This window comes from Drosophila mojavensis, unplaced genomic scaffold, assembly GCF_018153725.1.
Source record: "Drosophila mojavensis isolate 15081-1352.22 unplaced genomic scaffold, ASM1815372v1 contig_136, whole genome shotgun sequence".
NCBI classification, from domain to species: Eukaryota; Metazoa; Arthropoda; class Insecta; order Diptera; family Drosophilidae; genus Drosophila; species Drosophila mojavensis.
Genome location: NW_025318667.1, coordinates 24,227,023 through 24,246,024, shown reverse-complemented (window position 1 = coordinate 24,246,024; position 19,002 = coordinate 24,227,023). Strand labels below are relative to the sequence as shown.

The 19,002-nt window shown below is 38.0% G+C and overlaps 1 protein-coding gene and 1 long non-coding RNA gene across 3 annotated transcripts in view; one reads left to right on the top strand and one right to left on the bottom strand.

Annotated features, from left to right (window-relative positions):
* The window catches only part of LOC6584612 (inactive dipeptidyl peptidase 10), a 176,460-nt gene that overhangs the window by 101,457 nt on the left and 56,001 nt on the right, over positions 1 to 19,002 (bottom strand). Inside the window, exon 1 of one of the 2 annotated variants that reach the window (XM_044011431.1) lies at positions 18,818 to 18,973. The exons of the other annotated variant lie outside the window; for it this stretch is intronic. Within the exon in view, the coding sequence (XP_043867366.1) occupies positions 18,818 to 18,928 (111 nt within the window). The 5' untranslated portion in view covers positions 18,929 to 18,973. Of the gene's footprint in view, positions 1 to 18,817; positions 18,974 to 19,002 lie in introns of those variants that run through there. 2 annotated transcript variants of the gene reach the window in all.
* Positions 5,434 to 11,353, top strand: LOC122757860. Its single transcript, XR_006358021.1, has 3 exons — positions 5,434 to 5,664; positions 5,716 to 6,092; positions 11,216 to 11,353. It is a non-coding gene; the product is annotated as an uncharacterized LOC122757860 (long non-coding RNA).

Sequence of the window (19,002 nt, the reverse complement as noted above, 5' to 3'; positions counted from 1 at the left end):
TAATTGGTGAAAATGGATGCATTCATAAATAAACTGGACAATGAGATGCTCGAGCAGAAATATATGAATTAGTTGCAATTTGATAAAGTTCTAAATGATATTGAGAATATATATAGAACAGAAATGAGTTGTTATAGCTGCCTCAGATCAATCTGAACTGAAAATAAAAACATTATATATATGTATACATCAAGGCAAACGAAGATTAAACATCTTTTGATATTTATATAATAATTAATAATAATTATATTTTTATATATATTTTTATTATTATATTTATATATGTATATATTAAATAAATCTTATACAGTCGAGTCTCGATAATTCGAAACAGAAAGGGATCCGATTTTTTTTCGATTTACACAGAAATTCAAACTATCGAAAATTATCGAGAACGAATTTTTTCAAGGGGATAGAGCATATTTCGATTTATTGTGATTTTCGATTTAGCGGGGTACAACTTAACGAGACCCGAGTGTATATAGTTTAAGTGCAATATATTTAGCTGGTAAATTTCCAGGCCAACTACTTCGTTCATCAGACTTCTCCACTAACTCCTCGAGGCCCATAAAAATGATCGCTATAATCACACATATTTGTTCCAACGAATGTAAAACTAAACCGAAATAAAACTAAAATAAAATTATAAAAAAAAAAAAAAAAAAAATATATAAAAATTAAGCTAGAAAATCCCATCTTGAGGTGAATTAAATTATTGCTTATCGCAGCAGAAATCATCAATGCACTGAGGAGTCATAAAAATTCTTCGAGGATCAAGCCTTGAATGACCAAAGAACTTCAAATATTCAATTGCAGCATGCAGCTCGAGGCATAACAAGAACAAGGAGCATAAGCCATGAAATTTTCTAGCTAGACTTGGCCTAATCGATTTGTATAGCGATGTTCTGCATGCCTGCGCCTCGTGTGGTATTTCATGTTATTGGAAATTCCAGGCGAGCAGCGCACTCAACTTGACAGGCCAACTCCTGGATTAGCAATTCAAAAACTTGTAAACTTGTTGATAAAAATAAATATAAATATAATATATACATACATACATATATGTATATATGGTATATATTATAGCAGGCAAATAACTTCACGCAACGAAAACCTCTGGCTCAATATCATATGACATATACCTCCAGCCACACCCTGAAAACCAATATACCCCATTCAGCTGGCATTGAGAATCGTCTATGGCCAAAGCCAGATGCTGGTCATTTCCAATCAGTAGATCAGATAAATTCTGTTTGCCCTTAGGCAAAATATTTGTCGTTTGACTTTTGTTAATTGTTTATGATTTCCTTTGTGTTTGTTTGTGTTCAAACAGTAGTCAGGCACATAGACTTCAGTAGCAGTCACAAGTGAGTAATTGTGTGTGTGTGTGTTTCGAGCAGCACAAAAGAGATTTCATTTTCATGAAAATGCGTTGGGAGACTATTTTATTGAGCATTTTCTGCTGTCTGGCACTTGGAGTGGCCGTGGGCGAGAAGAAGGATGAGGCTCTGCAGCTACCACATAATATGTGGTTCCATGGCCCGAATCGCATGTGCATCCCTTGTGGTGCGTTGACAGCTGGAGGAGTTGGCGCTAATGGTAAAGTAAATGGTTTCAGAGGTGCTGGTGCTGGTGGTGCTGGTGGTGCTGGTGGCGCTGGTGGTGCTGGTGGTGTGAGCGCATTGAATAATCCCGGTAAGCAGAATCAGCTGGAATTGAAATTGGAATTTAAGCCGCAGAAGCCGTCGCTGTTGCGCACCACCAGCTTCAACGAGGCCGCACGCTTGCTTGGCTTTAAAGGCAAGTCGGCCATTTGCCCGGCCGAGAATTCCCGGGATGGGGGCTACGAGAATGTCGACGACTATGATTATAATGATAATAATGATGATGATGGGAATGGGGATGATGATGGGGATGATGATGGGGATGTCGCTGGTGAAGATGATGTCGATGTTGCAGGCTCTGATGAGGATGACAAAGACGAAGAATTCGCAGATCACGCGTCCTGCATACTTCGCACGATCTATAAGAATAGCAAAAAGCTGACAGAGGATTGCAAGGCGGTGGACCAGGGTATTGTGGATGCCAGGTCCGCGGCAGCCCGTCGAGTGTCGTTCATGTCGAAATTGAAGGGTGCCAAGAACAAAAAGCCGCTGCCGAAGCGCCACAACTATTTGGTCCATGAGGACGACTACTCGGACGCGGATGATAGGGATTGGAAGAAATCATTATGGGAATCGGACAAGCTGGAGAGAATGTGCGCGTCAGGCAGAGCAGCTGAAGAAGCTGAAGAAAAAGCAGCCGAAGAAGCAAAGGCAGCCGCAGAAGCAAAGGCAGCCGCAAAAGCAAAGGCAGCCGCAAAAGCAAAGGCAGCCGCAAAAGCAAAGGCAGCCGCAAGAGCAAAGGCAGTCGCAGAAGCAAAAGCAGCTGCAAAGGAAACATATGCAGCAGTCGGCAATAAAGCGGATGGAAACATGTCTGAGGAGCAGTCGTTGCAGCCAGATCGTCCGGGCTATATCGATCACCCATTCTACAGATATCTGCCGATACCATTCGTTTTGCCATCGACTCGTCTGGTTGTGCCGCCGCTCTTGCGTCTACTGTCGCATGGATCGGCAATGCCGTTGCCGGACAGCGCGACCGCTCCGTCGGAGAGGCATCGCTACTTGCAGGCGCTCGACGAGCTGCGTCTGGCCAGGGCGGTGAAGGCTGCGTCCGCTGCCTCGGCTGTGAAACGTCAAAGGCAAGAGAATGAAATTCACCTAAAGCAAAATGTTGGGGCCTTCAAGGAGAATCTGCGCCGTCTGCTCACAAACCAGGCTGCCATCGAGCAGCGTGTGTCGGGACTGCTCTCTGGGATTCCAGAGTAAACTAAATTTGATCTGTTTGAAATGTTCTTTGCTGTTATTGTTGTATTTGGTTTGGTATATGAGTTAATAAAATTATGTTGTACGTTATACTGTAGTGTCCAAGTCATCTGAACATACATACATGCATATATGAAAAGGCAGCTTCATATGCTTAATTTTTATTCAAAATTTAATAAAATTGCAATAACATTTAATTAAATTTAATATTCTCTACAAACGTAAAGAAATCAACCGAAAATATTATGCTCACTCGCTCACTCACTTTGAGCCAGTGTCCTCATTCCTTTTCGTTTTTCTGTTGAGCGCCTTGAGTTGAGCTGTTTGTCTGACGCTCTATTACGAACAAGAGACTCAACTCAGTAAAAAAAACTCAAGGCAAGCAAGACTCACACTCACACATACACTCAATTCGCGAGCGCTATTGATATGCTCAGCGAACTTAACTCTCGCTTGCATACCAATACATACGCACAAGACTTTCTGCTTTATTCCACTCAACCAAACGGTCGGCGAACGTCCAGAGCGAAACAAAACAACAACAAAACGTTTGCTGAGCCGATCACGAGAGAGCTCGTTAAGGAGCCGTTGCAATCGGTTGCTCTCTGAGTGTTTTCTCAAAGTGTGAGTGAGAGACACTTATTTGCAGCATCGAGAAACGGTCAACAGTTGCACACAAGCACACAAATAACACATGCACACACACACACACATAAGCACAAGCTCTGCTAGCTGCGTAGTTTACGCAACGTAATTACGTTTGAAGATTCTTATTCAAACGTAATAATAGCTTTCGAATGTATTTGGCAAAGCACAAGGCTTTGGTACTTGATGTTGTACGTTTTTTTTTTTGCAAATTTGCCGAAGAGGGGCGTGGCATCGAAAATCTACAAATTACTAAGTTCTTGTATTCATTACGTAAACGTTGTAAATTTGAAATCTCTAGCTCCAATGGTATAGAAGAAACAAAGTCAAATTTGCAATACGAACTGCTTTACAGCACGAATTTGTACGGACGGACAGACACTACCTATTTCTACTCTGCCCGTCGACCTGTTCTCCATGGGTGCTGCCACTCCTCCCTCTGCTTGTTCCAGTCAGGCCATTATACCCAGTTTTCCCATTTTCAGTGGGTTCAAGGTAAACAAATAAATAAGTTATAATCCGTTAAATAAGTTTGGCGTGTGCAACAATAGCTCTTGTATGTGTATGTGTATGTACATACATACATAGTTTCATGCCCATTCATTTGCTTGGGTTAAATGGAAATGGAAATTCTTGGTCGTAGTAGGCTCTGCATGCTGGGAAAATGTTTAGGCAGTTGATTTCATTTGAGATTCCAGTTCAGACTGGAGACTGAGCCGCTCCGAGTCACATCGACAGCATGGAAAATAATAAATTTAAATATATTTTTGTGGCATTTATTTTCTTTGCTCTATTTGCTGGCTATCTGGCCAGGACCTTCAGCGTGCCGGAAGAGGAAAAACGCTACTTCAACTACGATGACGACGATGGCACACGCACTGTGGCAAAGCACCGCCAGTCCGGACCGTTTGGCCAAGGCAGCCGGACTCTGAAGGGGCGAAACAAGAAGAGTCACTGGAGCGATTTCTCTTCGGCTGACAAAATTTTGGAAGATGCAGAAAAGGAGATCGAAAAGGTTCAAATGGCTAAAATGCAGGAGCACATGGATGACATGGGCGATGATGCCTATGCGGACTTCGAAGTCGAAGGCAAATATGTCGACAGCGATGGCAATGAGTATTCGCCGGATGATCATTCGCTCAGCTCAATGAACAGCGATGCGAGGATGCGCGCATTAGTCAAGGAGCCCAAGAAACCCATGGCACGCGGGGTGTTCAACAGGAGCAAGAATAAGCCGAATTACAGCGAGTATGACGAGCCGCCGCGCGACCAATATGAGGATCGATTCCAGTACGGGCCATGAATTAATCAGAACTGTTATATTTTATGTTAAAGAAAAAAAGAGACGATAAATAAATATTTGGAGTTGGGGCTAAATGTGAGTTCAATGTCTGACAGCTGTCTTGGTATGAAGTCTTATAGAGCCCTATGGAACTGTATAGACGATGGTCGAAAGTGCTTTTGTACATATATAAATATGTATATTAGATATATGATAGATAGATCCAGTAGTCCTCATAGGTCCGCCGTCCATTTAAGTCCTTTGCGCTATATTTTTCTATATCCCTCAGTCTTCTCACTTTCTCAAGTTGCTCTTTTTTAACCCAAAGTTTTTACTTGTTCCACAGTCTTAAGCCGAATCTCTTCTCCCGCAAGCTCTCTATATCTGGTCACATTCTGGGCAGCTATAACGAGTCTATGCTAGCATCGGTGGTTGTATACCTCTTCCTCTATCTATTTCTCTTCCGCTGTCTCTATCTCTCGTTCTCTATGTTTCTCTCTCCCACGCTCTGTTCTTCTCGAATATTACGAGCTGTCAGCACGAACCGAAAAGATCTGGTAGCACCCGTGAGTTCTGTTGCAGACGAAACTTAATACCAAACACTGTATTTAGGTATTTTAAAATGGTATTCAGTCTGGTCACACTCATGTCGCCTTTTCCTTTTCCTTATTCTTGACGAGTTGACAATTCAAAAATAAATTCATAAATTCGCTCTTAATTTCATTCATTCAAATTCCTGGAATATCAGACCTTGGCAGGGTATCAGCCATCAGTTGGTCGGTCGGTCACTCCCGTCTACATTTCACTCACGGAATACGCTTGAAAGTGGCTCCTGCTTGTGCATATTATACCCGACTAGAACATCCAAATGTATATACTGCATGTTTATTATATGGTATAGCTATTCTATGCTCTTTACAGCTCAAGCGGCAAGCAGCATGACAAGCACGTACGATAAACATCAATGCAGTACACGGAGTACATCGACTATTTGCTGAGATTCGCTTAATGGCTTAATGAACACGATAAGCACGCACGAGACACGAATCACGAATCCAGCAGTGAAACGGATCAAGCGCTCGTCCACAGATGTCCACATTCGCATCCGATTGTTGCATGGCCAAATGCGCCGAATGGCATGGAACCATTTGAAGGACTCGTCCGGCCATTGAATGAACCCGAATGTCCAGCCAAATCAGTTGGACGCTATTTAACCGACAGCCGCGACAAATTGGCAAACGTGAATGTTGTCAGGCGTTGCGGACAAATGGGATTGTCTTCCAGCTGCCGGCTGCATCGTGAGTGCACTGCATATGTGTGTGTCTGTGTGTGTGTGTGTGTGTGTGTGTGTGTGTGGGAACAATAGAAAAGGATTTGCAGCGAATTGCTCAGCCTTGCTATTGTCACGAAAAGCGCACGAGTGTGAGTGACTCCACTGTGTGTGTGCGTGTGTGTGTGTATGACTATGAGCATGTGGTTTACGTATGTGTGTGCCTCGCACTCTCTCTCTCTCTCTCTCTCTCTCTCTCTTTCTCTGTGTGTGTGGGCGGCCATGTTTGCCAGCTTGCCGCTTGAGTTCCTTGGAAATCGCTCAAAGCCATTTTCAAATTGTTTTCGCAATCACAACAAAATCGATTTGTAAATATTCGCTATTAACTTAAGCTTTACATCACAGATACACACACAGGCGTGGCCACGCCCACTTAACACGCACACGCACACACACACACACACATGACTGGATGACATAAAGTGTTCTTATCGCTCTTTTGTCTACTCATCGGTTCTTGCCCTGGCCTGGCCGCGCCTCGCCTCGCCTTGTCTTGCCTTGTCTTGTCTTGCCTTGTCTTGCCTTGTTTTGCCTTGCCTGCATTTGACGAGCTCGCCTCGGCATCTTGGCCGACAATTACAGCTCGAGCTCCTTAGCCGAAAAGAGCCTGCAAGGCCCCAGCACATGTCCCGACAGCAGTGTCTAGCTTACGCCTGGATATTGTGATTTATATCTGCTGATAAGCGCAATTTCACCATCGATTTGTAAACGCAAATGTTTCGCCTTCTGGCCCAGCTTCCACTTCCACTTTCACTTCAGACGCTTATTGTTTTTTTATGGCGCTGGATTTTGAGTTTATCCGCGAAAATTGTTTATTGCTGACATGTTTTTTTTTTTTTTTTTTTTTGCATACTTTTTTTTGTTCGTTTCAGCGAAATTCTCGCCGTGACAAAATATAATAATCGAAATGAGCAAATGTTTCGGCGTATTGATATCAAATATGACAGGGTAAAGACAGTTGGGCGGGTTTATTTTTAAGCAATTTATTTGAATTTTAAGGGCGATTTTTGGAGTAAGAGAGAATCATAATAAATATAACAAGTAAGAGTGCTCTAATCAAGATCCCCTGACCCCTGCAGAGAGCTTATGTTCCAATTGTTCTACGCTTCTCTCATGAATACATAGCTAGCAACACATGCGGGGTATTCATAAACTCTAAAAATTACTAATTATCGATTATTATCGATGCGCTATCGATACAAAATAAGATCAACTTAAACTGCGTGTAGTGTTTACGGACGGACAGAAGTACTGATGGATAGTACTATATCGACTCAGCTCTGATTGAGAATATATATGCTTTATGGGGTCAGCCACGCCTTTTTCTAACTGCTACATGCTTTTTCGCAGGAATTATTTTACCCTGATTTTCCATTTTGAATGGTTTAATATTTCAGGATATAACAAAAAAAATTGCTTAAGCAGTAATCAAATATTAAATAATTATTAAATATTTTTTAAATTTAAAATTGAATGTTTAATTAAAATAATTGCATATAAATAAAAATACAAATATAAAATAATGCATATAAATATAAAATTAAAACAAGTAAGAAGACTCTAGTCGAGACTGCTCGACTAGGAGATACCCTGAACCCTCTAATCTGATATTCTAATCACTCTGCACTTCTTTTCTGCACACATACATACACACGCACGTATTAGAACGCCCTCTGCTGACTGCGCAGTAAGCAGCGACTGCGCTTGGGCTGCGCTGCAGTGTGGGCAACATTATAAGAATTTATTTGTTGAATAATTTAATTTCTAGACGTACAATCTCAATGAAACTTTCAGAACATAATTATAATGTCAAATGTATGTACATACCAAAGCACAAGTCTCTAGTACTTGAAATAAGCCTTTTACAAAGGTGAGGGTGAGGGGGTGGATATAAAGGTGGGAAAATTACAACAAAAACCGAAATTATATAAAATACATATAAGTCTACATTTAAAATTTGGAAACTCTAGCTCGAAAGGTGTTGGAGATATAATTAAATAACTAGCTTTCGATAAGGTTTTTAATCGATAATAAAATATCGGGGGTAGTTATCGATATATAGAGAAAAACTTGATATGCGTGTGATATACACGGACCTATGAAAAAAAATTTCAAGTCTCTAGCTCTTATATCTTCTGAGATCGACGCGTTCATACATACGGACGGACGAACGGACGGACAGACAGACGGACAGGGCCAAATCGCCCTGATCAAGAATATATATACTTTGTGGGGTCTGCCACGCCTCCTTCTGCCTGTTACATACTTTTAACAAAACCATTATACCCTGATTTTCCATTTTCAATGGGTTCAGGGTATAATAAATATGCAAATGTATTTGCATTGCTTAAAAATGGATTCTCATGTCAGCCAAGTACTGCCCCTATATATAGTATGCTTCAGGCAATCAGTTTGATTGTGAATAAATTACTAAGCTCATCTATTGCCTAATCATTCACAATCAACTTTGGCTTTCACTCAGCAGAGCCAAACGAATAGCTGGCACTCAGTTTTCATTTATATCTGCTTCTTTTTTTTTTTTTTTTTTTTGGCCATAATTATTATTTGATGGCATTGAGCATATAAAGTAGAGCGTGCAATGCCGTGGATGGCTGTATTATTATGAAAATTGAAAATGTGCGCTATGTGCGGCTGTTTAATATCAAAAATATCTTGCATAGCTGCCGCGCAACATGACGTATACTTGATGTTGCTTAGATGTTCTGTTTTGTTTGCCAGCCTGAGACTGCGTGGGGATGCCATCTGACTGCCTGCCTGTCTGTCTGTTTGTCTGTGTGTCTGTCTGCCTGACTGCCTATGTGGGCATCTCATAAAAGTCTTTAAAGCTTGCCACGTGAATTATAAGCAGAAAATATTGTGGACCTTAACTAACCTTGCCACGAACCGTTGCAGCTTGCACTTGAGCTGAGCTGAGCGTGCTCCCCCGGCTCGCTCCTGTATGCGTGTGTGTGTGTGTGTGCGTGTGTGTGTGGGTATTTTTGTCAGTTTTGTAGCAAGGTCGAGCCCGGCAACTGTGCTGTGAACTTGAACTTTTGTCAGGCCAAGACTAAAGCAGCTGCTGCTGCTGTTGCTGTGGCTTTAATTACGGCAGACAGCACCTGACGCTAACCTTTTGGCACTCGGGCCCAAGAGCTGCTGCACCCACGCGCAATTAGACACAAAGCGAGATTGGAGTGTGAGCGGTGTGTGTGTGTGTGTGTGAGAGAGAGAGAGAGAAGGGGGGGAGGTTGCACAACTGGGGCAGAAATTCTTTACACGCTCGTCGCATAAATTGTCATGCAGAGAAATTTGTGCATACTTTGAGGCGGCTGGCACGCATAATTCTATTCCATTTTGCGCTATTTACTTAAGAGGCGTAAAACTTTGCCATGAATTATGCGACGCACAGCACATCTCACACACACACACACACACACACACATACACTCACAGCAGCAGCAGCAGCAGCACCAGCATAATCATATTCATGACAATATAATGGCATCGTTAGGATAGCTCAGGCCCTGCCAATCCAGGCCAGGCGCAGGTAACCCAGCGAGATGGAGATGTCACTTTGCCGCCGGCTGTCCATTAGCCGGGAACAGCACAAAAGAGACTTTTGTCTTACGACTACTTGCTGCTTGAACTTATCTGCGCTCCTGTTGCTGCTGCTGCTGCTGCCGCATTAATCATCATAACTGAAAGAAGATTGCCGCCGCTTCCAAGGGCTAGAAACAAAGGCCTTATGAAATCGCATTGCTGAGCAGACAGCCAAAAATTTAGATTGAGCAGATATCTTGTATATATTTTACAAATAAGCAAACATTGAGATAGTGAAGAGGCAGAGAGAGAGGGAGAGAGAGAGAGGGAATGAAGAAAGAATAGACTGAAATGAGGAAAGAGATTGACAAACAACGGGCAAACAGCTGGGAAAATAAGTGTGGGGGCAAAGGGGCAGAGACAGAGAGAGAGAAAGGGAAAATATATGAAAGAGAGAGAAAGGGAGAGAGAATGAAAAAAAAACGAGACAGAAAGAGAGAGAGAGAGAGAGAGACAGAGAAAGAAAGGGTGTAAAATATAGCTTCATATGGAGGTATAGAAAAAGACAAACGAGACTGAATCATCTTGATATACGTACATATATATTTATACAGAGGGAGAGAGCGAAACAGGGAGAGAGATAGAAAGATAGAATGAGACAGAGAGGTAAACTATGGAAAACATATTGAGATATAGAGAAGGAGAAAAGAGAGAATGTGAAACAGATTTTCATTTATATATATGGAGAGAGAGAGAGAGAGGCAGAGAGAGAGAGAGGCAGAGAGAGAGAGAGAAGGAGGGAATACAGCGATAAAAGGAGAGGGAGAATTAGATAGTCTATGTGAAACAAATCTTTAAAATTGGTAGAGCGAATATAGGAAAACAAATTTCATCAAATTGAGAGAAAGAGTGTATGAATTGTGTAAGACCCCTAAGGTAAACTTGATATAAATTCCCAATTTGTATTCAACTTTTATGGCACAAAACTAATATTCCCTTTTCCCTAAATTTACGAATATTATTATGTTCAATGTTCAATGAATTGCTCTGCAAATTCTCTGCGAAGCACCTGAACTGCCAGAGCTTAGCCTATTCCATGCTAGCATATTTCGAATTCCATTTCTGATTCTCAATTGACATATGCTAATGGGAAATAGACATATTTTTGTAACAGATCTTCTCGCATTGTAATTTCGGCTTTGGCCTCCTCTCCCCATTTCGCACACCAAGCTGATATACATACATACATACATACATATGTGGTTGCCATGTCACAGTTGACTAATTCTGAGGCTGCTCCCCAGGCATTTGCTTTGATAACCAGCTGATATGATAGCGAGCAGCCCAGCTAAGCGGCTTAGCTATTGTAATACCCAAATCATGGCTGAGTAGTTTCTGCAATACAATAAGCGCATTAAATATGTAACAAAAAAAAAAAAATATATATATATATATATATATGTATATATATCTCAGTGCAGCTGTCGCTTCTCAGCTTCTCTGCCCGCACCTTGTCTTCAGTTTGTCAAATAATTTAAGTTTTCGTTTCAGCTCGCTTGTTGATCAATCAATTGAACACAATTCGGATTGGAGTCTAGTGCTCAAAGAGTGAGGAACGAGACACACTGTAGAGGAAATTACGTTGTTATAAATCAAAGATGGAAACAAATTATATATATACTCCAGTCACTCTCTCTCTCTCTCTCTCTCTCTCTCTCTCTGAAGCCCTAGCAAAGCTAATAGCTTGTAAATACTGCTCAAATATTAATCATACGTCGTGTGGCACACACACACACACACACACACACACACACACACACAAGGGAAGCCCAAAAGGAAAATGAAAAAGGTAACAAAAAAACTGAAAGTCAACAAATTATTGATGTATTCCGTATAAAAATATATAGTATAAATTGTAATTAGCTTAACAGTTTCCACTTACCGAATGCTGCATCAATATTTAGTATTTAGTATTTTTTTTTGGGTGTACATTTAGTATTTATTATTGTATTTGTTGTTGTTGTTGTTTTTTTTTTTTTTTTTGTATTTTAATAGACACAGATACACACACAAGTACATAAAGTATATATTGAATTGGTTGAATGTATATTGGATATATATATATATTTATATTTATGAGTTGTTGTTGTTGTTGTTGTTTGTGTGTGGGGGGAATAGAAGAGAAAAAGAATAATTTATATTTTAAAATGATTGCATAATTAAATTTTGTTATATATATAGAGATATATATAAACAACATATGTATGAATATTTTTTATATGTATGTGTCACTGTCTGTGTGTGTGTGTGTGAGTGTGAGTGTGTGCGTATTAGTAAAGCAAGCAAGATGTTAGCGCAGTAGATAAAAGAAAATACACTAGGGATTAGGACAACTACATATACATATACATATATACACACATACATATATAGAGATATACAATACATACATACATATAGAGATAGAAACATTTTCCACTTACCTGCGCCAAACCAAATCTAATAAAGCACAAAGCAACTGACAGCTAGAAATGGCCAAGCCATGGCCAAAACGCCAGCAGGCATTGGCATTGGCATTGGCAACTGTTAAACGCTGACATCTATTGATTTTGACAATAAAGTAAGTAAAAAAAAAAAAAACAAAAACAAGTAAGAAAGCGCTAGTCGAGACTGCTGCTCGACTATGAGATCCTCTGAACCTTTCGAGCAGCTGATATTTCAATCATTTTTCGCGTCTTCCTGCTTACACAAGAAACACACACATTTCGTGGTGGGGGGTGGATAATAAAAAAAAAATCGAAATTCTATAAAGTACATATGAATCTGCATTTAAAATTTAGAGACTCTAGCTTTAAAAATGTAAGAGATATCATTTTATAACTCATTTTCGATAAGGTTTTTATCGATAAAAAATAACGGTATGATTTATCATTTTGGATGATATACTCGAATTCCGCGCTATATATACGCACGTTTAAAAAAAGTCTCCAGCTCTTATATCTTCTGAGATCGACGCGTTCAAACATATGGAGAGATGGACAGACAGACGGACAGGATCAAATCAACTCAGCTCGTCGTCCTGATCAAGTATATATACACTTTGTGGAATCTGCCACGCCTCCTTCTGCCTGTTACATACACTTCAAGAAAACCATTATACCCTGATTTCCCATTGAAAATGGGTTCAGGGTATAAAAAAAAAGGGTAAAATGCAAAACTTTATTTGATTGTTTGGCACCCGCAACCCATACAAAAGATATGCGACTCTAAAAAAACATATATATACACATAAATATATATATGTATATGTATATTTATATATATACATATATATATATTGCTCTAGGTCCATTGGGAACTGAGCTGCCTGCCATTGCCGCAATCAGCTTTAACTGCTCTGCCATATTGTTAGATATATTTTACATGCCAACGATGCTCTTTCTCTCTCTCTCTCTCTCATGTTAGTATGTGTGTGTGTGTGTGTGTGCGATACGAGGCCTGCGGGTGCCTGTTGCCACAACCAAATGTCACGTTTCGTTTTTATTTCAATTTGCAATGTGAGAGCGCTGAACAAATCTGATTTTGAACTCAATCAAGCTTGACGCTCAAGGCAAACGGTTACGCCATATTGTACAGCTTCCACACACACACACACACACATGTGTGTGTGACTATGGCAACAGCAACAACAACTTGGCCAGCATTTAATTCGATTAACGTGTACAACACTCAATGCGACAGTCACTCACTCAGTCAGTCAGTCAATCAGTCAATCAGTCACTCAGTCGGCTCTCTCGCTCTGCTCTGCTCATTCAGCATTGTCCACGCAGTCAGTTGTCTGCTTGATTCATCAATTATGCGACCGTTGTTGCATTTGTTGCATGTGGCATGTGGCATGTGGCATGCGGCATGTGGCATGTTGCTGCTGCCAGCTCTGCTTAGCTGACATGGTAAACAAAGCAAAGCTGCGCTGCGCTGCCTTCCAATTGGCCAAAATTGCATAACTTTGACAACGCCCATATGGGCCACGCCCTTCTGCCGTATGCAAAAGATGCAATCAGAGGCGCTCGGCTAACAAATCCCACAAACAACTTGAAACAACTTTTATACCGCCGTGTGGGGAGTGGGGGAGGTAGGTGGGCTTTGGCTGAGCGCAGCTGCCGATGCGTAAGATTATAAAATTTCGATTACCGTTATGGCATGCAGTATACATATTATAATGCATATAAGTGTGTGTGTGTGTGTGTGTGTGTGTGTTCCTTCAAAATGTCGACTCACATGCGAAGACAGTGAAGCAAAGCACACGTTTCTAACATTTCTCAAGCGATCTGCTCATAATCTTAATTCCTGTCCCTCTCTCTCTCTCTATCCCTCTCTCTCTCTCTCTCTAAATCTGACTCTGCCTCTCACACTCTGTGTTGCTCTTGCATAAACAAATTTCAGTTAAGAGCAGAATATATATCTACATAAATATAAATATATATATTTATATAAATTAGGTATGCAAAGCCAATTTAATTTTATTAAATAATAAAATAAATTCAATGTAATATTATAAAAATTATAACATTTTAATTATATCTTTAAAAAATTATAAAAATTATTGAATACGTAACATTTAAGTATAAAAGTAAAAATATATATAATACATACACTTATTCCAAAGAAACCTATTAAAATAATAGTTAATTTTAAACATATTGATCTGTACAAATTTAAATATTAAAAAATAATTAAATGTTACACAATTTTTAATGATTTTATTACTTAAAAAAAAAACAACTAACTTATAAAATAATAAATTTAAAAAAAATATTAATAACTCAAATATAATATAATTATCGCTCCATTCTATCAAAGGGTATAAAATATGTTAGTTCATCTTGTATTGTTCTTCTTGCTCTTCATCCGCGCTTTTCGCCGCTATTCAAACTAGATCCTCTAAATTTGGAACGTATACTCCAGTATACCTTCGTCTGATAAAGTGTCAACAATTTTCCGATAAGTTATATGTTGAAGCCTACAGGAGGCCGTCCTAACGCCCATTTTGTCCCCTTTTTTTCAATGAGTTTCGGGATTAAACACAAAGTGGGAAAATGGGAAAGCATCACGCAGTCTGTTAGGCCCGATTGAGCTCAATATGATTTCATATAAATTTATTTTATAAAATTTGTCAATATTGGAATGTACTTATATATAATATGAATGTAATTAAATATAAATAATTTTAAATATATTCAACTAAATAATTGCTTATTTAATAATTTCTAAAATTTAATTTCTAAATTTAAAATTTAGGGTCAAGCAATTATACTGAAGCGTAAGGCCTCTTAGTTATCTTTATGGATTTCATTCTCTTTTATTTTTCTCTTGTTCGATGTAAAAATGCTTTTCAACTTTGGACTATGCTGAGAGAGTAGACAAATACATGAATTCTTTGAAAGCTTCCTTCGGTTGCCCATACTTCAGCAGGTCATGTGACTGCTGCATTTAGTTATTTGTCCGACAGAGAGAGAACACACATACACATTCCGGAACACATATGAAATTCCGGAACAAAAAGAAAAAAAAAATCTAAATAGCATATTACATTCCAGCTGGGATTGCTTTGTTGCAACTATTTTCAGATTGAAACTAAAAGATTTGTGCTTGGCCCGAAAGCATTTGCTATATGTGATTGACTGACTGACTAATGCACAATATCCGTTCACAATTTTAAATGTAGAAAATGTTAAAGAAATGAAAAAACTTGAAAATATATTTAAAGTAAGAAAATTCATAAATTTGTAAGCTACGAAATTGTTGTAAGAGTCTAAAGTAAGTCTAAGACTTAACTAAAGGCATTCATGCAATTCGAGTCGAAGGCAAAGCATTCCAATATGTACTTACATATGTATGTGTGTGTCTGGCATTGGATCCCAGCTGATGAAAGTGTGCAGATTTGAATCCATGTGAGTTTAAACAAGAGAAGCAAAAGCAAAGAATAAACTATAGGAAAGAAGATGAAGAAGATTGTGTCGACTTTGCATGGGCATGCAGCTGCTACCCTTCCCACTCCCCACCCCCCTACCCATCCACACTTCGTATGGCAACTGAGCTGAAAGGCTGCAGCGGCAGCTGCCTGGCCCAAAAAATTCTATTTTCATTTTTATGGCTTACATAATCAGATGGCTGCACTTGCCACTTGCCACTTGCCACTTGCCACTTGCCGCATGCCACTTGCCACTTTAATGAGCTTGTTTCACAATGCTCTACCCAGAGCAGCAGCCTTTGGCAGCCTTTGACGTCATTGAAAGTGTCCTTGAAAACGGCTATAAAAATAAATTATTCAAAAAACAAAAAAAAAGGGTAGAAATTATATTTGAAATTAAAATTAATAAAAAGAATAATTTGAATGACCCTAAAATACTTCCTTTATGTTGTTTTGTTTTGCTTTTTGTTCTCCTCTGTTCTTATCTTAATTGGTTCGTTCACCTGAGCGATTCGAATTGAATTGAGGCAGCTCGTTATTGAACGGCACTTACCTGCACACGTACTGCTGTCCGGCTGCTGCAAATCAGTGTACGGCCATTCACAGCAACTGCTGGCAGCTACAGCTAGCTGGAGCAGCGATAAGCTCAACTACATATATGCAGCATAATAGCTAAAGTTTCCTTGCTTGCGCGAAAGCTAAGCTTCCAATTAACACGGATGCGTGGGCGGAGCTTAAGAACATTATGTAAACAGTATAAGCAGTATATATACATATATATACACATATGCATAATCAAATGTTTATATATATATATTGTCTATAAATAAAAGAATCTTCTAACCGAAAAGTGACAGACTATGAGATACCCGTCAACCAATTGCTATGAATATAGCAACTAAAATTAATAATACAAAAAAAAGTTTGTTAAATATGAAAGACAAGCTTGTTTAACTTTCAAATGAAATACCAATAAAATTGTTTATGTATATACATTGAGTAACATCAATATTACTTTTTTTTCAATTTTTTCCGGTTTATATATCATTTTTGTTAGTTATGTTAAATATATTATATTGATACATTTTTTTTATTGATTGATTTACTTATTTATTTATTTATTTATTTATTTATTTTTTCAATATACAATTTAGCTTTTACACTTTTTTAATTTAAATTAATATTATGTCTTATAGGCGTTTAAAGTTGAAAAGTAAAAAAAAAAAAAAAAAAAAAAAAAAAAAAAAATGACCATATATATTGACTGACCATAAATAAAATAATCTTCTAACCGAAAAGTGACAGACTATGAGATACCCGTCAACCAATTGCTATGAATATAGCAACTAAAATTAATAATAATACAAAAAAAGTTTGTTAAATATGAAAGACAAGCTTGTTTAACTTTCAAATGAAATACCAAATAAATTGTTTATGTATATACATTGAGTAACATCAATATTACTTTTTTTTCAATTTTTTTCCGGTTTATATATCATTTTTGTTAGTTATGTTAAATATATTATATTAATACATTTTTTATTGATTGATTTACTTATTTATTTATTTTTTCAATATACAATATATAGCTTTTACACTTTTTTAATTTAAATTAATATTATGTCTTATAGGCGTTTAAAGTTAAAAAGCAAAAAAAAAAAAAAAAAAAAAAAAATCGAGTATTAATGTTACTCACTGTATACATATTAATATTTAAAAAAAATGAAATTAAATAAGTTGCCCGAAATAAGCAGCTGGGACTAGTATCCAAATGCTTTGCTCATACAAAATTTTGATGTCCTGAAAATTCGAAAGATCTAAGGTTTCATGAAACTAAACTTCAAAAATAGTTAACATGATTTTACTATATGAAGCTTAACTACATAAAAGTCAGCAGCTAATCATTGATCTATTGATTTATATATAGTTACAAAAGCATATTCATAAAGCATACCAACTCTTGCATATGTGAATACCCTATAAAAAGCATAAGCACATGCTCTGCAAGATATTTGTTGTTGTTTTTGTAACTCTACATTTGGTATGTATATTCAGCATAATTAAACATTTCATCAATACCACAGTTGAGGTTCGAGCACTCGATAACTCATTGACATCTTAAATGCAGTTGTGAAGACTTGAGACCATGTTTTATGATTCCAAGAATTGAACTTTTCACAAGAGGAAAAACAAAAATATTTCAAAGAAAAAAGTAAGAAAATAAACGAGATTCAAATTTCTGAATTGTTGCAAGCGAAGTTTGAAGGCAACTAAATTAAATTACAATAATCGATTACAATTTATACATACATACATATATATATATATATATATGTGTATATATAGATATACCTTAGATGCAGTAGCGGGCGTGGCTGGCTGTGCTGATATTCGAATCGCTTGCAATTCATTAATGACTACGATACTTACGCAAATGGCAATTTGATAAATATATATAAATATATAGATATATATATATAGATATATATGCATATGTAAGAGTGATAGTAGTTGGATCATAGCATACGATATGCTCGGCATAGCATAGAAGCATAGACGTAATTGCAACTAGTAAATACTTTCAGTAAAGACTAGAATTTAAGAAGCTAAGAGTTAAGTTCGATAGAAAGCTAAGAGAACTGTGTAAAGTGGACAGAAAATTGAGTGGAAAATGTAGATGGAAATGGAAAATGCTGCAGCTAGTGTCGTAGTACAAAGTAGCAGTAGTATTTGCCAGAGAAAAATACCAGAGTAAAAAGTGTGAAATGGAATGAATTAGGTATGACAATATGGAGCATAACTCAAGAAGTTGAACAAGTGGAAATGCGAAAGCCAAGTCAAATATTTTGTTAGCTAATATGCGCGCCAAAGAGAAAGTTGTGCGCGCACTCTTCTATTGAAACAAACAAGTATATATGTATATATATATATATAAAGAGATATCACATACATATATATGTGATTGTGATCTAGATGTCACGCATTTTGCTACTTAGTTAAGTTTAGTTGTGAAATATTCAAGTATTTGTATTGCTTTCAGTAAGCTGTTTGTGTGTTTGTTTGTTTTGTTTTTTGTTTTTTTTTTTTTTTGTTTGTTGTTTATTGCTTTCTCTCTTTTTCAAATTGCATTTTGTTGTTGTTGTTGTTGTTGTTGTTGTTGATTCTTTTTTGGTTGTACTCACCCCAATGCGGCCCAGCAGCAGGGCATCCATTTCGCCGCCATTTTGTGCCACCGGCACTGTGGTTATCACGGATATGGTCGGCTCCTGTTGCACACTCAAGTCGACCGACATTTTCTTTTACATATATTATATATATATATCTCTCTCTCTATATAAATAACTCGTTGTTGTTATTGTTGTTGTGA